At 37.0% G+C, this 22,645-nt stretch overlaps 1 protein-coding gene across 7 annotated transcripts in view; it reads left to right on the top strand.

Annotated features, from left to right (window-relative positions):
• The window catches only part of TRAPPC8 (trafficking protein particle complex subunit 8), an 87,844-nt gene that overhangs the window by 24,241 nt on the left and 40,958 nt on the right, over positions 1-22,645 (top strand). For 2 of the 7 annotated variants that reach the window (XM_055125894.1, XM_055125889.1), the window contains 9 exons: positions 686-839; positions 3,789-3,882; positions 4,436-4,692; positions 7,470-7,585; positions 9,025-9,175; positions 11,198-11,298; positions 12,256-12,361; positions 19,660-19,680; positions 20,560-20,691. In XM_055125894.1, coding sequence (XP_054981869.1) covers positions 686-839; positions 3,789-3,882; positions 4,436-4,692; positions 7,470-7,585; positions 9,025-9,175; positions 11,198-11,298; positions 12,256-12,361; positions 19,660-19,680; positions 20,560-20,691 — 1,132 coding nt within the window. The remainder of the gene's footprint in view (positions 1-685; positions 840-3,788; positions 3,883-4,435; positions 4,693-7,469; positions 7,586-9,024; positions 9,176-11,197; positions 11,299-12,255; positions 12,362-19,659; positions 19,681-20,559; positions 20,692-22,645) is intronic. The other 5 variants (XM_055125895.1, XM_055125892.1, XM_055125890.1 and 2 more) reach the window with 4 other exon arrangements.

The following is a 22,645-nucleotide window of genomic DNA, read 5'->3' as shown; positions in this document are numbered from 1 at the left end:
GGAGCTTCTTTTTACTTTCTGATTTAAGATATTAATGAGATGAATCTCATTATATATATGTATACGTGTATATATATATATATATACACACACAAACATACATATAAACAAATTCTGACATATATATGTATGTTATTTGTTTTCATTGGTTATTGACTAAATCCTGTGAGCTTTTTTTGGGAGAAATTCACTGTTCTTATTGGATGGTCAGCTGCAAAGAAACTAGCTTTGTTTATTGTAGTGTTTTTTTTTAAAAACGGAGGAATTTATTTATTTATTTATTTATTTATTTGGTTATTTGGTTTTTGGGTCACACTCGGCAATGCACAGGGGTCACTCCTGGCTCATGCACTCAGAAATTACTCCTGGCAGTGCTCGGGGGACCATATGAAATGCTGGGAATTGAACTTGGGTTGGCTTCGTGCAAGGCAAACGCCCTACCCGCTGTGCTGTCGCTCCAGCCCCCTGTTTATTCTAGTTTTTCAGACTTGTTCAATTACCAGAACTCTGACCTTTGAGCAATATTTTGCAACATTTCATCTCATTGATAATTATTTTAAGGGGCTACCCAAGCTAAATTTCAGTGAGTCATACTGTTCGGGTTTTTTTTTATTCTATATCTAATATTAATATTTACCATTGCCTTAAGTCTACTCAACAGAATTTTCCCCACTTTTTGTTATAGAGCTGAATCAATTTATGAAGAAATGAAACAGAAATATGGAACTCAGGGTTGCTATTTACTTAAAATTAATTCTCGAGCATCTAATCGAGCATCAGATGAACAGATACCAGATCCTTGGAGTCAGTATCTCCAGAAAAATAGTATTCAAAACCAGGTATATGTAAAAACAACAACGAAGTAAACCCCAAAAGCTGTGTTTCAGTTTTATGACGTGATAATCAATGTAGAATTTATGTCCTGGCTTAACGAATATAATAATATTTATTTTGTGGAATTTTACCTCATTTTGATCTATTAGCATGTGACTTCTTAAATCAGTGGTTCAAAACTTGTTGTTAATTGCAATAATTCCTTCTGTTTACTCCTTTCAGGTATTTAATACCAGTGTTTATTGATCTCTTTAAAAGATGAAAATGATTAAACGTTACAAATGGAATTTGATTGGCTAGACATGTAGAGAATAGAATTTTTGATTTGTCTATTTAATTTACTCTAAGTGCTTACAGTCAATTCTTTATTATCCACATGCTCTGGGGTTGCCTTCCTTCATTTCAACATGCTGTTCTTATGGCCACTTTTTGGAGCTCATACTTTTTAGGTGGGTGGGCTTTTTCCCTAACTTTCCTCTGATTTCCTTTCCTTCTGAATTTTTAGGAAGTGTTTCTTCCAACATCTTTCTTAACTTACTATTACTTTTGGTTTCTTGACTGACATGGGTGCGTGTCAGGAATCGCTCCATGTCATATTTTTAATATGGAATTGTTTGCCGCTTGGTCATAGCTGCCTATTTCCAGTGCCTACTTCAGATAATCAAGAGTTGACTTTTTTCTTTGTAGGATTTCTTAAATAAATGAGAAGTATATTTATATTTTGTATGTTTAAACTTACTGTGTACACTTTTAAGTGCTATTTTAACTATCAGTTATAATTAAGCTTAATTTTTGATGTTCTAATATGAAGATTATTTAATAATTTTCTGCCTAATTCATGTATTTTTAATCTAGAGACAGTGCTGTACTTCTGTTTTTTACTTCATTAAAGATATTCATGGGGAATGTGAGAAAGGAATTACTTGGAATTGAAATGCTCCCTTTATAAAAAATAGTTTTCTGACTCAACCCAGAATAGTAACAGTATTGCAATTATTAATTTAGTATCTTAACACTGGACAGGACATCAGAAATCAGATTGTCTTGTCTGAAGTTTTTTTGTGTGTGTGTGTCACACTGGGCAGTGCTCAAGGATTGCTCCTGGCTCTGTCCTTAGGGATCACTCCTGTTGGGACCTGTAGGGGGACTTACAGGGTACTGGGAATTGAACCTGGATCAGTCGTGTACAAGGCAGGCATCCTATCCATTGTAATACCTCCCCAGTCCCTTGTCTGAGGATTTTTAATATAAGACAAATTATTCATAATTTTCTGGCTTGCTTCTTAGAAGTCGATAATTGGACCATAGTTGGTGTCCAATCCAGACCTTGGATTGGTTTTAATGGCTTTAATGCTTTAAGAATAAGGATGACTAGAGACAGTATTCGCTTCTCTGGTGACGCATTCCATGCTTGAGCAGCTTAAAGATCCAAAAGTTTTCTGCCTTTGTACTCATTGGTCTGTGGGGATCAGAAGATCTTTTAAAATAGAATAGCTCTCATGCTCCATTTGTAATTTTGGAGACAGTGTATACAGTTAAAAAATTTGGGGGGGGGGTTGTTTTGAGGCCATACTCAGCGATGCTCAGGGCAGACTCCTGGCAGTGCTCGGGGATCATAGGAGGTGGGGATTGTATTTGAGTAGACCCCGGGCAAGGAGCACCCAACATGTATGTACTATCTCTCTGGCCCCTAGAGGTGTGTTTTAAATGGGATTTTCAGATTATTTCTTAAAATGATGATTATAGTCTATCCCATTCCCTTGCAGGGTTGATCGGTCAGGATAGCCTCAGTGCATGCCCAGCACTGGGGATTAAGCTCACAAGCTCCTCAGATATTGAGCATCTTCTGGACTTCTTCCTGGGGATTCCCAGCTGCAGAGCTATCAGAGTTTTTTCACTACTTTTGGGCAGCACTTGAATTAGTGATCTTGAGTTTGCCAGGCAAGCATTTTAAGCCCGAGTTTCTTAAACTTTTCACTTCTGGCCCCTTTCACCTGAGAAGGTTTTATGTGATCCTGGGAATGTAAAATATGTATGAAAATGAACACATGTGGTGTGGGATCACAACCCACAGTTTTAAGAAGCTAGTTTAAGCCACTGAATCCTCTTCTCAACAAATTTAGGAACAGTGGGACAGTCAGTCTTTTTGGTCCTGACCATTTTATTCTTAGTTAAGTTCTAACTTACATATTTCCCTAAAAGCATGCCACTCATGTTTACTGTCTTGGGGAATAGTCAGTATATTTATGGTTTTGTATCTTTCCTTTCTTTTAAAACACCAGTGCCTTTGTGTACATAAGCATTGTATTGGATCATTTTCCAAAATCCTTAAATATTTATTCAGAACGTTCTTACTCTAACCTAATAATATACTTAGGAAATTTTATGCCCTTCTCCTTTATTCCCCTACTTCATTGGTTGTTGTAGTTATTTTACTGTTATTCTTTAAGATACCTATACAGGTATTTATGAGACATATTTAGATGGTAAATTGAATATAAAAGATAAGATTATAGTAAGGAGAGCCAGGGATGTGGTAGAGCATGTTGTGTTAATTCATCATGCCACAAAGAGAGAGAAAACAGCATAGCAAGGGGCTGAAGAAATAGTCTGGTGGGCAGGGTGCTTGTCTTATATATGATTGACCCAGGTTTGATCCATATAGTTCCCTGAGCACAGAGCCAGGAGTAAACCTGGAACACTGCTGAGTGTGGACAAGAAACAAAACAAAATTCCAGATAAAACCCCACAATAAACATAGTAAGTTTGGAATGGAGTAACAGAATATGTAAGAGGGCAGGATGTAAGGAATATGGAGAACTGAAAGAACAGGATTGTGTAACAAATGAGACTTTCATTGTTAGTTACCAGCACAACCATGGTTGTTAACAGGTGTAACGTTTGTTGAATGTGCTAAATATAACTGCTGATGAGTTTTTATTTTATTTTGGTAGGAATCATATGAAGATGGCCCTTGTACTGTAACTTCAAATAAGAATTCTGATAGTAACTTGATTTCATTGGATGGATTAGATAACGAAGTCAAAGGTCTTGATATGTTTCTCTTTTCATTGAAAATTTACACTAATGATCAAGCATGCTGATCTTCATAGATAAAAAGTGGGAAATTTTTATAATTGTAGTAATGAGCACATTTATGGTTTTACTAAGCCATTTGAATTTAAGTTTCTTCTGTTTTATGGGTAATACTAAATTTCCTTTAAAAAGTAGGAAACAAGGAAAAATGGAATATATGAGACTTTGAAAACTAATTGTTTTTTAACAGTTGTAATGATGGCTTTATAATTATCTTGTATTTTTAAACTGCTTAGTTGGTACTATTTAAAATCAATGACAAAATTGTTAAATTTTAAAGATTATATAAATTAAATATTTCTGTTATGTGTATCAAGTATTAGCTAAGTCAAAATTTTGAGGAGAAAAGATTTTGTTATTTTTTTGTAGTTATTATTTTTTCTACAAAAAATGCAGAAAGATAAAGGTTCCAACATTCTTTATTTTTTTTTATCAGTATGATAGTTAATATAATTTTATTGTTGCTGTTGGCATTCTGAGAGTAACAGAAAGATCTGTTTTTCAGTAGATGGCTTACCAAATAACTTTAGAGCTCATCCACTTCAATTGGATCCATCCAGTGATCCTTCTAACAGCACTGATGGACCGGACCATTTAAAGTCTGCTTCATTGCACGAAACAAAGAAAACAAATGCTGGAATTACTCATGGGGCATGTTTAACCCTTACTGATCATGATAGAATTCGACAGTTTATACAAGAGTTTACATTTCGGGGCCTTTTGCCACATATAGAGAAAACAATTCGGCAATTAAATGATCAGGTAAGATTTAATTTTTTGATTAGTTTTTTTTTTTAAGAGAAAACCATACAAATTTATTTCATGTAAATATTTCATAAGGAAATAAAAACTAAAGAAATGGTTCAATCTGAGCCTTTTAAAACTAGGTTGAGTAGAAAGTCCTGGGAAAATATGATATGGAAAAACAAAGTGTGAGCTAAGAACAGTGAACTGGAAGTAATTTAGCATGATCTGTTGATATTCTTCAGGGCATCCATCTCTGGAGAGAGGATGTCCCTTCATCCAAGTAGGGGAAGGGCACCTCTCACATGAAGGCCATTTGACCTGTTTCTTTAGTAGATCACAAAATTCTTCCTGTATCTGACATTTCTCAAATTCTTTTTTTTTAAATTTTTATTGAATAACCATGTGGTGATTACAAAGTTCTCAGGTTTATGTCTCAGTTATACAATATTCAAACACCATCCCTTCACCAGTGCCCATATTCCACCACCAAAAACCTCAGTATACCCCCCGCCCTGCCCCCCACCCCCAACTGATGAATTTCATTTCATTTTCTCTTTATCTTGATTACGTTTCATATTTCAACACAAAACTCACTATTGTTGTTGGAGTTTTCCCCCCAAGAAAGACAGCCCTGCTACCAAGGAAGCATTTGATAATTAGTTTTCCATTAAAAGATTGTATGTTTTCAGTTTTTAGAAAAGGTAATGCTAATGCGGCCGCGCGGTTCGGAGTTACGCAGTCCCACATCCCGGAGCCGTATTAGTTGCTGCTCAGTGTCGCTGGGGCTCCATCTGGAGAGGGTGTGGTGGCTGCACCTCCTCCGGATCGGTGTTGCTGTCCCGGTTTCGGGTCTGAAGCATTCTCCGGCCGCGTTGCTCACCAGAACGCCCGGCTTCTTCTCTGTTGAATGTGGCAAGATGGTGCCAAGGGTGGGTCGAGGGTGTGACTTCCGGCGGCCAGGGCCACCTGGAGGCTGGGCTGGCTCTGCCCCACTCCTCCAGTGTCTCCCTGCGGTTCAGAATTGTCCCAGTCCCGCATCCCGGAGCCATGTTAGTTGCTGCTCAGTGTCGCTGGGGCTCCATATGGAGAGGGAGTGGTTTGATTAGTTTTTAAGTAAAGATTTAATGACATTACTGTCTGATGAAATCCTATTAAATCTTTTAATTTTTGTGAAACAAGAAAATTTTTATTGAAACTTTATTTAGAAATATGTGAGGGGAGAAAAAGGGAATAGTACATATTTGAGAGAGAACATAGTATTCTCCAGAGTAGAAAAGGCAAGCAAAGAAAGAAACAGGTAAGCAAGATACATGTTCAAAGGAGAACATGGGCTTGAAGAACATGACAAAATCTTTTTAAAAAAAATTTTTATCTTACTATTGTGAGGTCTCCCTCCTGCACCCCTACCTCCACCACACACACACACACACACACACACACACACACACACACACACACACACACACACACACTTTATTTGAACACATTGGTTTACAAAGTTGTTCATGATGTTTGTTCTAGGCATACAATATTCCAACTCCAGTTCCATCACCACTATTTTCCTTCCACCATTGTCTCCATTTTCTGAGCTGCTCTTTAAGCCTGCCCCATAAGCGGGCCCACAATAATTTATTTTATATTGTTTATTACCAATAAATGGCTGATAGAATGATCCAGAAATACTTCTTGAGAAGAAAATTAGTGAAAATTGTTGTTTCTCATCATGGGGACATAAAATTCCTGTCTGAGGGATTACAAAGATGTTGTTACAGGTTAAGCCTTCTGTGATCATGTTTTTGTTAATTCAGATTGGTTGGCTTTCACAGTACACCCCATTCAATCTGGTATGCTACTACTGGATTGTCAGTGGTGTAAACCATTCTCTGGGAAATTCATAGGGTTTTTATTTTTCTCTTTTTTTTCTTTTGGAGTCACACCCAGTGATGTTCAGGGGTTACTCCTGGCTTTGCACTCAGAAATTATTCCTGGCAGTGCTTGGGGGACCATATGGGATGCCGGGGATTGAACCCGGGTCAGCCACATGCAAGGCAAACTCTCTACCCACTGTACTATCACTCCAGCCCCGAAATTCAGTTTTTAACTGGGCAGTACAGCTGGAGTTAAATTTTTATCTGGGCTATATCTGAGAAGTTTTGCAGCTAATTAACCTCTTATGAGTCTCTGGAACAAGGCCTGTAAATGAGCTTAACCTGGCAGCAGAGGTGGTTTGTGGGCTGACTGCTGGAGCTTTCAAAACTACAGAGAAGTGGGGGTAGTTATCCTGTCCTGACTCAGAGAAGGCCTGGAGTTTCCAACCATTGGGACCATGTACTTGAATTTTTCCAGCAGGTTTCTGTGAACCTCAGTCCTGAGGTGAGGGACTCTAACTGGAGACATGACTGAGATTTGGGGTGTGGGAGAGACTTGAGATGAGGGAACAAGTGGCTACAGGGCTTTGTTTGGGTGGGTGCTGGCATGCCCCCCTCCCCCAAGACTGCCTTGGATGTCTCAGTTGGGAACAGGTTCCAAGACATTTTTGTGGAAAGTTGGTCTTTTTCAAGATTTATTTGTGAGTCTCTGGAACAAGGCAAGCTAAAATCTTAAAGGAAGCTTAGGAGACTTGCTTATTAGAAGCTTAGGTTTTTGTCAGCATATCGTTCATACAGTTTTCTTAAATCTGTGTTTTAAAATGATTTGCTCAATATTAAGATGTTTTAAAAAGAATTTTTCTTTTTTGTACAAAAAATTATTACATTCTCATATTTGTCAACATATTTAATCTTTTTTCTTAGTTAATATCACGAAAAGGTTTGAGTCGATCTCTGTTTTCTGCAACTAAAAAATGGTTCAGTGGCAGTAAGGTTCCAGAAAAGAGCATTAATGAACTGAAAAACACATCTGGATTGCTGTGAGTACAATATTACCATTTAAATTTTTGTTCTATTTAGCTGGTGTTTGTGTATATAAAGTTATGCAAAACATGAACTCATCTTTTTAGTTTTTTACTGCTCATAACTCAGTTGATAACTAATGAGATATTTAAAATTAAAGTTACTGGGAAACCACTTTATTTTGTTTCTGTATCCTTTGTTTATAAAATCATAGATTAGCTGCCACTAATAACTTTTGTTAAAGCATTGTGGACTGTAATTTCAAGCTGACATAATAAAAATCAGCACAAAACTGGTGGGCTAGTATTCTTAAGAGGTAGCATTTATTTGAAAATACTTAACAAAATATTTTGTAGAGGAAAAAAATTTGTTTTTGATATTATTTTTTTTTCTGGTTGTATATAATTACTTGGAATTAACCATTTACTTCATAATTTGGCCATGAGAAATATGCTTTTGAGAAGAAGTAAGTTACCTGTTGTTGAGGAAGTCTCATAGTAAGGCTATCAATCTTATATCTTGGAAGTTATACTTTGTTGGTAGAATTCTCATTCTCTCTCTTTCTCTCTCTCTCTCTCTCTCTCTCTCTCTCTCGTTTTCTAGAGACACATCCTTTTATTTATTCATTCTATCATATGTAACACTAGATGCATAAGGTTGCCATGAAATATATATCAGAACCTTATGGCCCAGAGAGGAGCTGAGGTTTAAATAATGACTTGGAATTTTGTATTTTGTATCTTAAGTAGGACAAAGGAGGGTTTTTTTTTTTTAAGAAAAAACCTCTTAAAAAAAGGTTTTCTTAAAAAAAAAACCTCTTAAAAAAAGGTTTTCTTAAAAAAAAACACCTGTGCGTCTCCATAGAAATTAGTTTTCTTCTTCTGCTTTGCATATTCAATTTTTGATAATTCCTTGTCTATTTAATCTTAAGAGAATATGTTCATCTGAAAGATTCTTTTTTTGGGGGGCGGGGGGGAGAGTTGGTTTCTTTGGGTCGCACCCAGTGATGCTCATGAGTTACTCCTGGCTCTGTACTCAGCAGTCATTCCTGGCAGTGCTCAGGGAACCAATTGGGATGTGGGGGATTGATCTCGGGTTGGCCACGTATGAGACATACAGTATCCACTGTACTGTCTCCCGTGGAAGATTATTTTCGAGGTGGCTTGTGCTTATTATGTCTTTGATTCCTTGATGCTGGAGTTGCCATTTATGCTTATTAAACCACAATCAAATGTGACCCACCATTGGTATGTGCTGGCATCAGTGTGTTAAAAGACGAGTTTATGTCTTCAGGAATTAAGACCCATTTTTTATTATATGTATATATATATATATATATATATATATAGACATGTAGAATATGTTATTTTTCTCATGTTCTGATAGCTTGCTAAATGTTTCATATTATTTATAATAGTTATGCATTGTTAAATGTCCTCTTATTTTATATTGACAGGTATCCACCAGAAGCACCAGAGCTTCAAATCAGGAAAATGGCCGACTTATGTTTTTTGGTGCAGCATTATGATTTGGCTTATAGTTGTTATCATACTGCAAAGAAAGATTTTCTTAATGATCAAGCAATGCTTTATGCAGCCGGTGCCTTGGTTGGTATTCTTTGGTATTATAACTTATTTCTGCTTCTCTAAATGATTTGAAAAATTGCTTTATTGAAGTGGTACCATAGTAATGCATATGGTATTATTATACCAAAGATATAATTAATCAATTATGCCTGTGGATAAATTGTTATCAAAGAGCATACCATATTTTATAGGTTTTGAAGTTGTTTTTATTGAATTGTAGGGTTCCCTTAAACTTGCATTTAAATGTGTCATATGTAAGGGATAATTTCTTAGTTTTGATTATTATTTTTTTGCTTTTTGGGTCACACCTAGCGATGCACAGGGGTTACTCCTAGCTCTGCACTCAGGAATTACTCCTGGCGGTGCTCAAGGAACCATATAGGATGCTGGGAATTGAACCTGGGTCGGCTGTGTGCAAGGCAAGCGCCTTACCCACTTGTGTCTGTTTCCAAATTTAATTCGAATTCTAGTTATTAAGTGTATAGGGTTTTTAAAAAATTTTTTATTATAACACCCTGATTTACCAAGTTGTTCATAAATAGTTGTTTCAGGCATTAAATGTTCTACTGCTAGTCCCACCACCAATCCCACCACTACTGTGTCTTTCCCTTAACTGCTGTTCCTAGTTTCCCACACATCACCCCAATCTGCCCAGATAACTGCAGGCAGAAATAAATGTCTTGGGGCCGGAGTGATAGCACAGCGGGTAGGGCGTTTGCCTTGCACGCGGCCGACCCGGGTTCGATCCCCGGCATCCCATATGCTCCCCCAAGCACTGCTAGGAGTAATTCCTGAGTGCAAAGCCAGGAGTAACCCCTGAGAATCGCTGGGTGTGACCCAAAAAGCAAAAAAAAAAAAAAAAGAAAGAAAGAAATGTCTTTGTTATAAAGTAAAAAAGGGCAAATGGAATTATCAAAACTTATGTCAATTTGTGATCTTTTTTTTTTTTTTCCCCCTTTTTGGGTCACACCTGGCGATGTGACTTAGGTTACTCCTGGCTTTGCACTCAGGAATTAGTCTTAGTGGTACTGGGGGTTGGGGGAGCATATGGAATGTCAGGGATGGAACCCGGGTCAGCTGTGTGCAATGCCTCGCCCACTGTACTATCATTCTGGCCCCAATTTGTGATAATAATTATATCTCACAATGAGTCTGAGGATGTACTGAGCTGATTAGTGCTAGTTGAGCCTTCTGTGTTATTGTTTAGTCTTGGTGGTCTTCTATGCAAATTTCAGTCACATTTGCTGTGATCCTACCGGACTGACAATACTGTGAAATTTTGAGGTATCATTTGGCCTTGTATGTGGTTGCTCAGTACAGGAGCCATGGAACTAGAACGGTTTGGTGGCTTGGCTGTTTGATGGGTTTAGTAGTGGAGCTGGACCATTTCTGTCAGAGGGTGTTGGGTGTTACTGAGGCCTGCTGTGCCTTCAGGCAGAAAGGGGATAAATCTGCTTGTCCCCATTCTGAAAAGGCCCCACCCAGAATTCTCAGTCTGGACCAGTTTGCCTGTGAAGATTCGGTGGTATCATGTTCTTTCAGAGATACGAGACTGAGCTGCTTATCTGTCAGGGAGATGGTGCTGTCCAAGATATATAGTTTTAATTTAGAACTTTATCCTTTCTTGCTAAAAGTTATAACTCAATATTTGCTATTTTTGATGCTTAGGTATTGTTTAGCCTCAGTCCCTTTCTACCTCAGTCTCTTAGGACTATTCATTGTCTTCACTCCTATCTTTCTGGCTTAGAGCATTTAAAAACAAAAATAAATTTTTTTCAGATGTGCATTAGACTAGGAGATACAGACCTGTGCATGCAGAAAGAACCATAGCAAATTTTACTTCAGATTTTTATTTGTTCTGGGGTCACACCCAGCAATACTCAGGGGACCATATGCAGTACCAGGGATTTAACCTGGACCCCATGTACGCACTTAGTCTGATGAACTATCGCTCTAGTCCTTATTCTAATTAGTCTTTCGAATGCTAAATTACAATGCTCTTTCTTTGTCTTCATTATGCTAAGAAAGTGTCTTCTTCTCTAGGAAATGGCAGCAGTGTCAGCATTTCTTCAGCCAGGAGCAACTAGGCCATACCCTGCACATTACATGGATACAGCAATCCAGACATACAGGGATATCTGCAAGTAGGTGACTAGAATATTTATGTTCTGTCCATTTCCAGATGAATTAGACATTTATATTATTACTGGTTTCTGTTTGGGGTTACTATCTTTGACCAGTTTCAGCTCAGGTCTGCATTGCTGGGAGACAGCCTCAGGCTCCCAGGTTCAGGGCTTGTCTCCCAAACTACCCTCTGCTGCAGATGCAGGCTCTTAGTCCATACTGCTCTTTGGGCTTCTAACCAGTTGGCTAGATTGGTTCCCATAGTCCTTCCTCAAACTTCAGGTTCCTGTTGCAAATCTAAGTTATTATCTATGCGTATGACCAACTGATCAAATCAGAGGTTCTTAGGACATTTTCCTCAGATTGATAGTAAAGAATATTAAAATTTGTGTGTAAGTAGCCATCTGGAAGAAATGCGTAGTGTTAGGTGTGGACAAAAAAATGTAGTGTTTTTGCCTTCTCCAGGTAGGTTTTTCTCCAAGTCATCACATATTTTCCAGCATGGAAGCTTTCTAGACCTTGTCCTCTTGGTCATTGGAAGTGCCAGTACTTAGGATTGACTAACTCATTGGCCACTGTCAGTTGAACTCCTCTTCTAGCACTGATCTCCATGGATTTGAGGATTAGAATTTTTAACCCTCTAAACACAAACTGGCTCCTGTGGAAACCAGCCTCAACCCCCCGCCTTTTTTTAAAAAAAAAAATTGTGTTTCAACTGGCAGTGCTGACCACTTTTCCCAGATCTTTGCTCAAGAGTTATTCCCAGCAGTGCTCAGAGGACAGTGGAGTGTTGTCCCCAAAGCTGGGCCTGTTCTCTCACAAAGCATGTACTCAGTCCATTGATTTATCTCTGCGGCCTAACACAAGTTTCTTTTTACTTAAAATTAGACTTGTATACTTTACGAGTACACGGTAGCTATGATTTAGGGGGAGAAGCATTGTAACACTAATTAAAATTTTCTTGTCTTTTTCTTTAGAAATATGGTATTGGCTGAAAGATGTGTATTGCTTAGTGCAGAAATCTTAAAAAGTCAAAGCAAATATTCAGAAGCTGCAGCTCTCCTAATACGGTTGACTAGTGAGGTACGAAACTGTATTGTACGAAATTGTGTTTTCTCTTGAGATTGTGTACAAAACATAGAGGGGTATCTTACCTTGAGAATATACAAGTGACTATGTTATCTGTTAAATTAATTGTAATATTTTATGTTTCATAAATAATTTATTCACAGATTTTAAGTCTGTTATTATTGATATATATTTAGCATCTTCCATGAATTGGGTTCTGCCCTATACATAATAGCACTTAAAGCAGCATGTAAATGCGATATTGTAATAAAAAAGTCAGTACTTAAAAGTGAATTATTGAAAAGTTAGTATTCTTCACCAGTGTAAATTAAAAAAAGAAATGTAAAGCATTAAAAAAATCTGTGAATATTTCAAAAGGGAGAAAAAACAATTCACTTATAATCTCTATGGAAGGTTTATAGAATCTGTTAGAATACATTGACTTTAAGTTTGTAAATAATGGTAGGGATTCCTTACCTTGTATGGGTAAAGACACATTTTTCAAGATGAACCTTGCTCCTCAACTGTAAATGCACAGTGGGGTTTTAATCCTTGAAACTTTTTTGTACTTTTTACATATTTTTAAAGTGTTGTCTATTTGAGTCATGATTTTTACTTGCAAAATGTGTGTTTATTCCTAGTCTCTCTTTAAACCTTAGATTTATCTGGCCAGCGACCCTTTCAAATTAACAATATGGGTGTTTCTGGGGCACTTTTGTTTTGGGGCTATACTCAGGACTTACTCCTGATTCTGCACTCAGAGGTCACTCCTGGTGGGCTCGGAGGACCTTCTGTGGAACCGGGGATCAAACCCAGGCCGGCTGCATGCAAGGCAATGCATACTACCTATTCTATCTCTCAGGCCCCTCGGAGGCACCTTTAATTTGATATATTGGTAGCTAAACTAACATTTTCTTATAGATTATGATCTTAACTTTTGATATTAGGACCTACTTCCTCATTCATTCAAGGCAGAAATTGCCTGAAATGCTCCGAGATTCACTGTTCCTGGCAGTATAACACAACTGAGGGGTTTAACAGTTTTTCCTTCTTTCATTTTTGGTTTTTGGGCTGCACCTGGCAGTGCTCAGGGCTTACTCCTACCTCTGTGCTCAGGAATCACTCCTGGCAGGACTAGGGGGACCATAAGCAGTGCTGGGGGTTGAACCATGGTCAGCCGCATGCAAGGCAAGTGTCCTGCCTTCTGTGTTATTATTGCTCTGACCCTAAAATTTTTGCTTATACTTTTCATATTTTTAAATAGTTTGTTTTTTTAATTTTTTAACCTACTATTGTATAAGTTCATGTCCTTAGTGTCCTTTAGTACTGTGCCTCTTTTGTCTTCAGCTAATTTATAATTCTATTATATCAATCATATCCTTTAGATAGTCTTGACAGTACCTAAGTATTGCTATTTACCTTCCTGCATAATACAGTATGACTTGATTTGTCATGTTGGTAATCATATTTAAGCTTAACTTTTTCCACATGTTTGCTTTACCTTCTCTCGCTCTGTGTGTGTGTGTGTGTGTGTGTGTGTGTGTGTGTGTGCTTTTGCACTTAACATGTGGTACATGTATTTATGTGTGGTGGTGGTGCTAAGGATGCTTTATACCATTTATCCCTAATGCTTTTTATTTTTGGCCCCAAACTGCTTTTGACGTATGGTTTATGATTTACAAATGTTGTTCAATTAAATCTTAAGAGGGTTTCTGTAAGATAGACCTTATAGAACCAAATAAGATATAATTTAGAGATGATACTATCATATTTAATAATTCATAGTACTTATGTACTGAACAATGAGAACAATTGCCAAAAGATTTAGTAAAGCTGAATATGGGCTTTTGAATGTGCTGATGTTCTAGGGTATAATAAATGCTGTTGACTTGGGTTTGATTGTGTTACTCTTTTTCAACCCAGGGAACAGCACTGAATGTAGAAAGACTTATGATTTAGGGAATTGAAAAATCCTGAATTTGTAAACTTTTAATTCTTCTCTTTCCCTCCTAACTCTTTGTTTTTACATTCTCTCAAATTTGGATAATTTATTTATTTTTGGACTTGGGGTCACATCCAGCAGTGTTCAGGTTTTATTCCTGTCTCTGTGCTCAGGGATCACTCCTGGCCGACTGAACCATATTGGGTGTCAGATATCAAATCTGTATCAGCTTCATGCAAGGCAGATGTTCTACTAGCTGCATTATCACTCTGGATCCTGGATGATTTATTTTGTTACAGATTCTAGGGAATCATTTCATATACTGCCTTAGGGAATCAAGCAGTGATACATTTCCCCAGAAACAGTATTTTCTTAAAAAAATTCTTTTTTGTGGCGTGGGGAGAGGAGGAGGGTATGCATGGCAGTACTCGAAAGCAATTCCTGGCTTTGTGCTTAAGGGCTGCCCCCAGTAGTGCTGTGGGGATCGTGGGTTCTGGGATCAAACTTCTGCCTCCCTCCTGCAAGGCATATGCCCCACCCAAGCTTTTGTTTGACCTATCTCCCCTCCCTGAAATATATTGATTGTTAGAACATTTCATATATTTCTTGAAATAACTTGGAAGTGAAGTAGGTGTAATGTGGATAAAATTACATTAAATTTCAATGAATAATTTGGATGGTATGTTTTTGTTACCTAGAAAATTGTTTAATGTGAAAAGGACACTTACCTTAAGCGTAAGGAGCTTAGTTACATACTTTTGACTTTCATGAGTTTGGTTCCTTAAATTTTTGAGAATTGCACCAGGCAGCTGTAAGAGCTTGTGTAAAGAATTGTGCTTTGACTTTATTTTTTGGAATACAGATTTATGGGAAGTGAATCTTACTCTAATGTTATGACTTGGATCCTTAGCATGGTAAAACATACTGCATGTAATGATAAAATACAACACATTTATAATCACATAGGTTTATTGGGTACTTCAGACATGATTTCTCTCTAATTTTTTTCTGTGTCTTTGTTTTGAACACTTGTTTTGGTCAAATAGCTTCTGCTAATGTATTTAAATAAATGAAAGTCATTTCTCAGGGTAGTACTAGCAATAGCTTTTATAACTTTCTATCTTGGGAGAAATGGTCTTGTGTAAATTGCTCAATTGATAGCATTGGTTCTTTTTAATAACTTCATAATTAAAGAAAAATAAGATTGGGGCTGGAGCAATAATACAGTGGGTAGGGCATTTGCCTTGCAAGTGGCCATTCCAGATCCCCAGCAGTCCTTGTAGTCCATAGATCAGAATCATCCTTTATTTGATATTTAATTCAGTTAAGTTTGTGTGACTGGGCCCTTATCTGCTATTTCTATGGCAATTACCTCCCCCCCTTTAAATTAATTAATTTACAAAGCTATTCATGATTGGGTTTTAGTCATACAATGTTCTGACACTCATCCCTCCACCAGTGTAATTTCCCAGCACTAATGTCCCCAGTTCCCCTCCCATTCCTCCAAGCCCTCCCACCCCACCCCCATTTGCTTCTTTGAAAGGCACTTCTCTTCTCTCTACCTCTTCTCTCTCATTTTAGGCATTATGGTTTGTAATACAGATACTGAAAGGTTATTATGAATGTCCTTTTATCTACTTTCAACACACAGTTCCTGTCCAGAGTGTTCATTTCCAGCCAGTGCTATCATAATGGACCCTCCTCTATCTTAGCTACCTTCCACCCCTATGCCCTGGTGATACTTTCCAGCCATTGACCAGTCTTCCTCACCAGTTTTCCCTGTTTTGTGGCAATGTTTTAATGCTTCTATGTCATGATATTTTCCGTATGTTCTCATATATTTCAGCATTTGTTAAAATTATTGTATGAGCAAAATTTGGGCTGGAGCGATAGCACAGAGGGTAGGGCATTTGCCTTGCATGCGACTGACCCAGGTTTGATTCCTCCACCCTTCTTGGAGAGCCCAGCAAGCTACCAAGACTATCTCGCCCGCATGGCAGAGCCTGGTAAGCTACCTGTGGCGTATTCTATACGCCAAAAACAGTAACAACAAGTCTCACAATGGAGACGTTACTGGTGCCCACCCGAGCAAATTGATGAGCAATGGGATGACAGTCATACAGTGACGGGGATGAGCAAAATTTATAGGTTGGAGCTCCTGTTCATAGGTTGTCACAAATTTTTTTTAAGTTACTTAATAGCATATGTAATAGCCTTGTCATTATCTTAGTTATGAACTAATAAAATTTTGTGTCTCTTTTCATTTAAAGCCTCTGCATTGTGGTTAAAAATATTACTGTGAAATTCTTTAGTTTTCTTCCATCAACATTGATGACATTTATCATCCTTTTCCAGGGCAATTTGTTTTAGCAAGGATTCACCATTTTTTAGGTATTATTATCAGGGACAGGGACTTTGTGAACAAAACTATAGGGAATTAGGAAACCATTCAGCTTTGCAGATCAGTTTTTCTCAGATGACAGTTTTATTATTGCCTACAGCAAATTTTACTTAAGCCATGGACTTGCAGATCTTTCCTATATTAGTCAGTTCTTGAGTTTCAAATTTGAGAATATTGAGTGTTTATTGTTCTTCTTTTACTGTATTGCATACTTTTGTAGCATAATTTATGTGTATTTATGCTGTATTTGTGCACAATTGTGTTACTGGTGCCCGCTCGAGCAAACCGATGAACAATGGGACAACAGTGCTACATGTTAAGAATAAACATAAAAAATATATAGTATTAAAACTATTGAGTAGCCTAGCAAAAATTACAGCTAGATGCCTAGCTAAAATTCTAGACTCCTTATGTGTTAAATTTATTATGCTACAAAATGAGTAAGAATAGATAGGAGTAGAACAAAAATAGGATTTTATTATATACAATATGTGTTCTTTACAATTGATGGAAGTTTTAAATTATGCTTTATGTAGTGTTGGATAGTTTAACTATTAAAGTTGAAAGTTTACTTTATTAATGCATAAAATATTTTATTTTATTATTATTATGCAATAATAAAATCATTATAAAAAATGAAGCCAAAAAGGCAAGGATAAATACAGAAGAGCATGTTTTAAAACTTAGGAATGTAACATTTTTTTCAGTTCCATTAATATTTTGAAACCATAAAGATAACTATTATCTTTCATTTCAAAACTGCAAAGTACTATTTGGAAATGTATGGTAAAGACTAATATTGATGTTTACAAAGAACTTGAGTAGATAATTATAAAACCCCATTCACAAAAGTGTATAAATAGGAAGTTCACAGAAAAAGAACAAAACCCTTAAACATTAAATGATTGTTTTTCTATTAAAGATATGTATGTTGAAGAACAAATGTTATTATACTTAAAGAGGTAAAAGTAGTTGAATTTTGTTGACTTGAATACAGTACTACCTTCTTTGTGGTCTGGTGGTTGGAATTTTAAGTATATGCATAACTTTCATCAAGTCAGTTCTACCGGAAATTTGTCTATTAAAATACTTTATTATTACTCAAAGTATTTTTTAACTTTAGTTTTTAAAATTTTATTTTTTTGTTTTTCGGGTCACACTGGGCGATACACAGGGGTTACTCCTGACTCTGCATTCAGGAATTACTCCTGGTGGTGCTTGGGGGACCATATGGGATCTGGGGATCGAACCCCGGTTGACCATGTGCAAGGCAAATGCCCTGCCCGCAGTACTATTGCTCCGGCCCCTACTCAAAATGTTTTTGTGTTTATTGAAACTTTTTGTATTTAAAAAAACTTATAAGTACTAAATAAATGACTATATGGTTTAATTCATATAGTGGAATACGATCCACAATTAAAGGAAAAGAGAGTAGATTGGAAAGAAATCTGTGATGCTAGCTTTAAAGAGCAAGATTAGGGCTGGAGCGATAGTATTGGAGGTTAGACAACTTGGCTTCGTGAGGCTGCAGTGACCACAACCCAGTTCAGATCCTCAGCATCCCATAGAGTCTCCTGAGCCAGGCATCATTCCTGAGTACAGAGCCAGAAACAGCCCCTGATATGACCCCCCCATCCCCTAAAGTATACTCTGGACAATACCATTTATTTTTATAAAGGAATATATATTTAAAATCTTGTATTTGATGGTCTCAAAAAGACAAGAGTGAGATATTATTTCCATATGTACAGAGGAAGAAACACCAATTTTATTGTTTGAAACTAATTTATAAGTACATTATCCTACGTATTTCCAAAATTTTTCATCATCATCCACCATCATCATCATCATCATCATCATCATCATCATCATCATCATCATCATCATCCTCCGTTGATCATCGAATTTCTCGAGCGGTCTCAGTAACCTCTCCATTCGTCCTAGCCCTGAGATTTTAGAAGGCTCTCTTTACTTAGCCTTCCCAACGATGCTGCATTGGAGGCTCTTTCAGGGTCAGGGGAATGAGACCCAGCATTGTTACTGGTTTTGGCATATGAATATGCCAAGGGGAGTTTGCCAGGCTCTCCCATGTGGGCAGGAAACTCTCGGTAGCTTGCCAGGTTCTCCCAGAGAACCTGGCTATAAGTTGGCTATAAGTTGTCACTTCCAGGAGCTTGGTTTTAAGTCTCTGACTGTCGTTGGTGGGATTACACGGCGCCGGGGCAGTCCCTGGGTGTGACCGCCTAGCTACTTGAAAATGAGAAATCTGGGTGGAAGAGGCCCAGACCTGATCTGAGCAGGCTTGGAGGTCTGAGATCTTCAAGACCAAAATTTTTATAATTTAAATTTTATAATTTAATATTTGTAATTAAAAATAATTTGTATATGATATAGCCATATAATGTGTGTGTATGTATATGTGATAAAACATCGATTTAGAAGAGAGAAATGGCACATATGAATGCTAGACAGGAGCAATCATTCCTGGTGTAAGTCATTTGAGGTATGGGATGGAGAGGTTTACCTTTTTTTTTTTAACATTCAAAAAATCGCTAATTTTTCACACAGCATTTTTCTGTGCTGGACTAAGCCCTGAGCCCAGTCAGGTCTAGCCCCCAAAACAAAAACAAATAAATTTCAGAAAATAAAAAGCAGCCTAACCCCCCCAACAGTTTATTGATTTTATATCCCTGATTTTGCCACTTATTAGCTTTTGAATCTTAATTTTAAAAAATCATCGAATTATTTAGTTTTTATTATATAAGGTTAATATAGATAATGATATCTACTGTTTACTGAATACTTCTCAGATCTATTTCAACTCTAGTAAAATTTTATGGTTGCTACAGGAGATCGTTACTATATTAATGGTCTATGAACACTTTTTAACGTAACTATAATTTGTTGAAATTATTGCATTTAAAGTCAATCTTTTCTATTTTCAACTTTCCCTGGGGAAAATAATGGCAGCAGAACACATGGAAGGGCATGGTAAGTTCAGCTTGAGAATAGCTGAAAACCTAGAGAAAGTTTTGATGAAAATGTTGTTGATACATAATCAGCAACCTTCAGTACTTTCTCACTTCTTTCTAAAATGATTATAGCTTTTTCACTTGCAAGGTTGACTTTAAGAGAGCAGACATAAATGCAGGATGTGATTTTTGTAGACAGTGTTGCAAAAGTAGATTGAAGTAAAAACTAGTTTGAATTGTACCATTTACTCATACACTAACAGGTGATGATAGAACGGCAGCCCTCTGAACTTTGACATAAAGCAGTAATTTTGACCCTTTTGAATAATAGCAAAAAATAAGAATTTCTTTTAAATAGAGCAAAACTTTATAGATGAAAAGTAGTAGATTAGACTAGTACATAATCTACACACATTTTGCTTTATCTTCTCTTTTGGACAGATGAAAATATGATAATTTGATGGCATAGATTGATTTTTCAGAAGAAATTAGGTTGGTGAAATTGGATTGGTGTCAATTCTTCCCTGCTGCCTGCTCCTTTTTTTTTTTTTAAAATAATTAGTATACCACTACTAAAATTTCAGTATATCTTAATATATTTTTCCCTTTGAAGGGGGATTTGTTTCTTCAGAGCTTTATAACATGGTATATATTAGAATCAGACACTTGCCTTTATGAACAGCAAAACAAATTAATAGCAGAGAATATTTTGAAGGATTGAAAAAAGTTGGCTTACTGAAAGAACCAAGATTGGATTTCCCCTTGATCTTTACTCTCAGATTTTCTAAGTTAAAACCGTGAATATGTTACAAATGTATTAAGAAAGTAAATATTTTTTACCAGTTATCATTTTACTTTTAATTTTATGAAACTAACCTTTCTTTTAAACATTCAATAGGATTCTGATCTTCGAAGTGCACTTCTTTTGGAACAGGCAGCACATTGCTTTATAAACATGAAGAGTCCCATGGTTCGAAAGTACGCATTTCATATGATATTGGCAGGCCATCGGTTTAGTAAAGCAGGGCAGGTGAGTGCATGTTCCAAAAGAAAATAATTTCTTAGAACTAATAATTTGGAAATAAATTATTTTGAGGTAATGTGTTACATTGGTCAGGGCTTGGAATTTGGATTTGTACAAATCTGGGTTTAAATCTTGTTCTATTTACAGCTTACCTTTGATCAGGTTACTGTTCTCAAGGTTCTGTTTATACAGTTTGGAAGTTTGCCCAAGTTTTTGTGGGTTAAACAGATTAAGTTTGGGAAGGATCAGATACCAACTGTCCTAAACAGCGATTTTTTTCTCTCTTCTTGCACTTTGGTCTTTTGTTGTCTATGGTGCCTTGTAATGATACTTAATAAGTATTTAATTCGTAGAAGGCTTTGATCTTGTCCCTGAGAGCAGTTGGAGTGGAGAGCTTCTAGAGTGATCTCTTCTTCCCTTCTTGTCCATAAAGTGTTAGCTGGAGGATCTGTGCTAGAGATTCAGAGTATAGCACTAATTATAATTAAGTAAAGATTTACTACAAATGTAGCTAGGAATGTAGATTATTCTTCCCTCTGTATTCCAGGGATTCTGCTAGGAGTGGATAAACTCATAAAAACAACATGTTCCTATCTCTTTAGGAGCTTCTAATCTAGTGGAGGCTTTTAAAATTTTATGGACCTACAAAAACAGTTTCTATTCTGTGCTAACCAAAATAATTAGTACTTAAATTATGTGCTATTACAGAGATACAAAAAATGTGTTTAAAAACTACTACTTTAATGAACCATACTTTTTTTTTTTTTTTTTTTTTGCTTTTTTGGGCCACACCTGGTGATGCACAGGGGTCACTCCTGGTTCTGCACTCAGGAATTACCCCTGGCAGTGTTTAGGCGACCATATGGGATGCTGGGAATCGAACCCAGGTCGGCCACGTGCAAAGCAAACGTCTTACCCGCTGTGCTATCACTGCAGCCCCTGAACCATAATTTTTAAAAAAAAATCAGCCTTTTAAGGATAGGTCTTTTATTCTGTCTTTTGGAAATTATGAAACTAGAAAGTCTGTGATTATTATATATTAGATCACAGATATTACAGATATTTATAAAGTTAAATGTTGGCAGGGTCCTCCGAAGCAGTATCCTGGACATCCTAAGGGCCACTTCTGTCACTGCTTGGTCCAGCTGTGTGGGCCTGATCCTCTGGTGGTGATTCTAGGGCCATGCCCTGAGGTGCTGGGGACCAATAGGACATTCTGCTGCAGCACTTTACAGGGATCATGCTGTGCTGGTGATCAGACTCAGTTTCCACACTCAGAGCATGTGCTCCAGCCCTTTTAACTATATGCAATCCTTAAGAGGGATTTTTTCCTCTTTTGGGGAGTAGTGGTTGGGAGAACCATGTGTGGATGAGGACCGGACCCAGGGCTCCTCTCTGTAGGGCCTGTGCACTATGCTCCAGCCCACTGAGCCATCTTCCTGTTCCCTGAATTTAAATATTTTTATAATAGTATATTCCAGGAATTGGAACTTTTTAGACTTTAAAGGGGTGGAGCCTGGGGGGCATGATGGACACGGGAACTTGTGACCATTAGTTTTTACAATTTTTTTCCCCATATTAAATATAAATGCAACTGAAACATTCTCCCACTGAATACCTTTGCTTAAAATGTTCTATTAAGGACTGGAGTACAGTGAGTAGGGCACTTACTTGCCTTGTATGTGGCTGACCCAGGTTCCATCCCAACACTCCCAAGCACCTCCAGGAATGATCCCCAAACAAACCAACCCCCAAAAGTGTTCTATTAAAAAAATTTACAAAATGCTTTGTTAATGATGTAGTTTTCTTCAAAGAAAAGTTACACCTCATTGACAATGGTTTATTACATATTATTTAAAATAAGCATGTTCTTTCCGTATTTATGAGTGATTAATTTAGAGAATCATAATACCATTGGAATTGAGAAGAGCAGTTCAGATTTGCCTTTTGAAATTAAAGA

This window comes from Sorex araneus, chromosome 2, assembly GCF_027595985.1.
Source record: "Sorex araneus isolate mSorAra2 chromosome 2, mSorAra2.pri, whole genome shotgun sequence".
NCBI lineage: Eukaryota > Metazoa > Chordata > Mammalia > Eulipotyphla > Soricidae > Sorex > Sorex araneus.
This window is presented reverse-complemented; position numbering and strand designations above follow the sequence as displayed.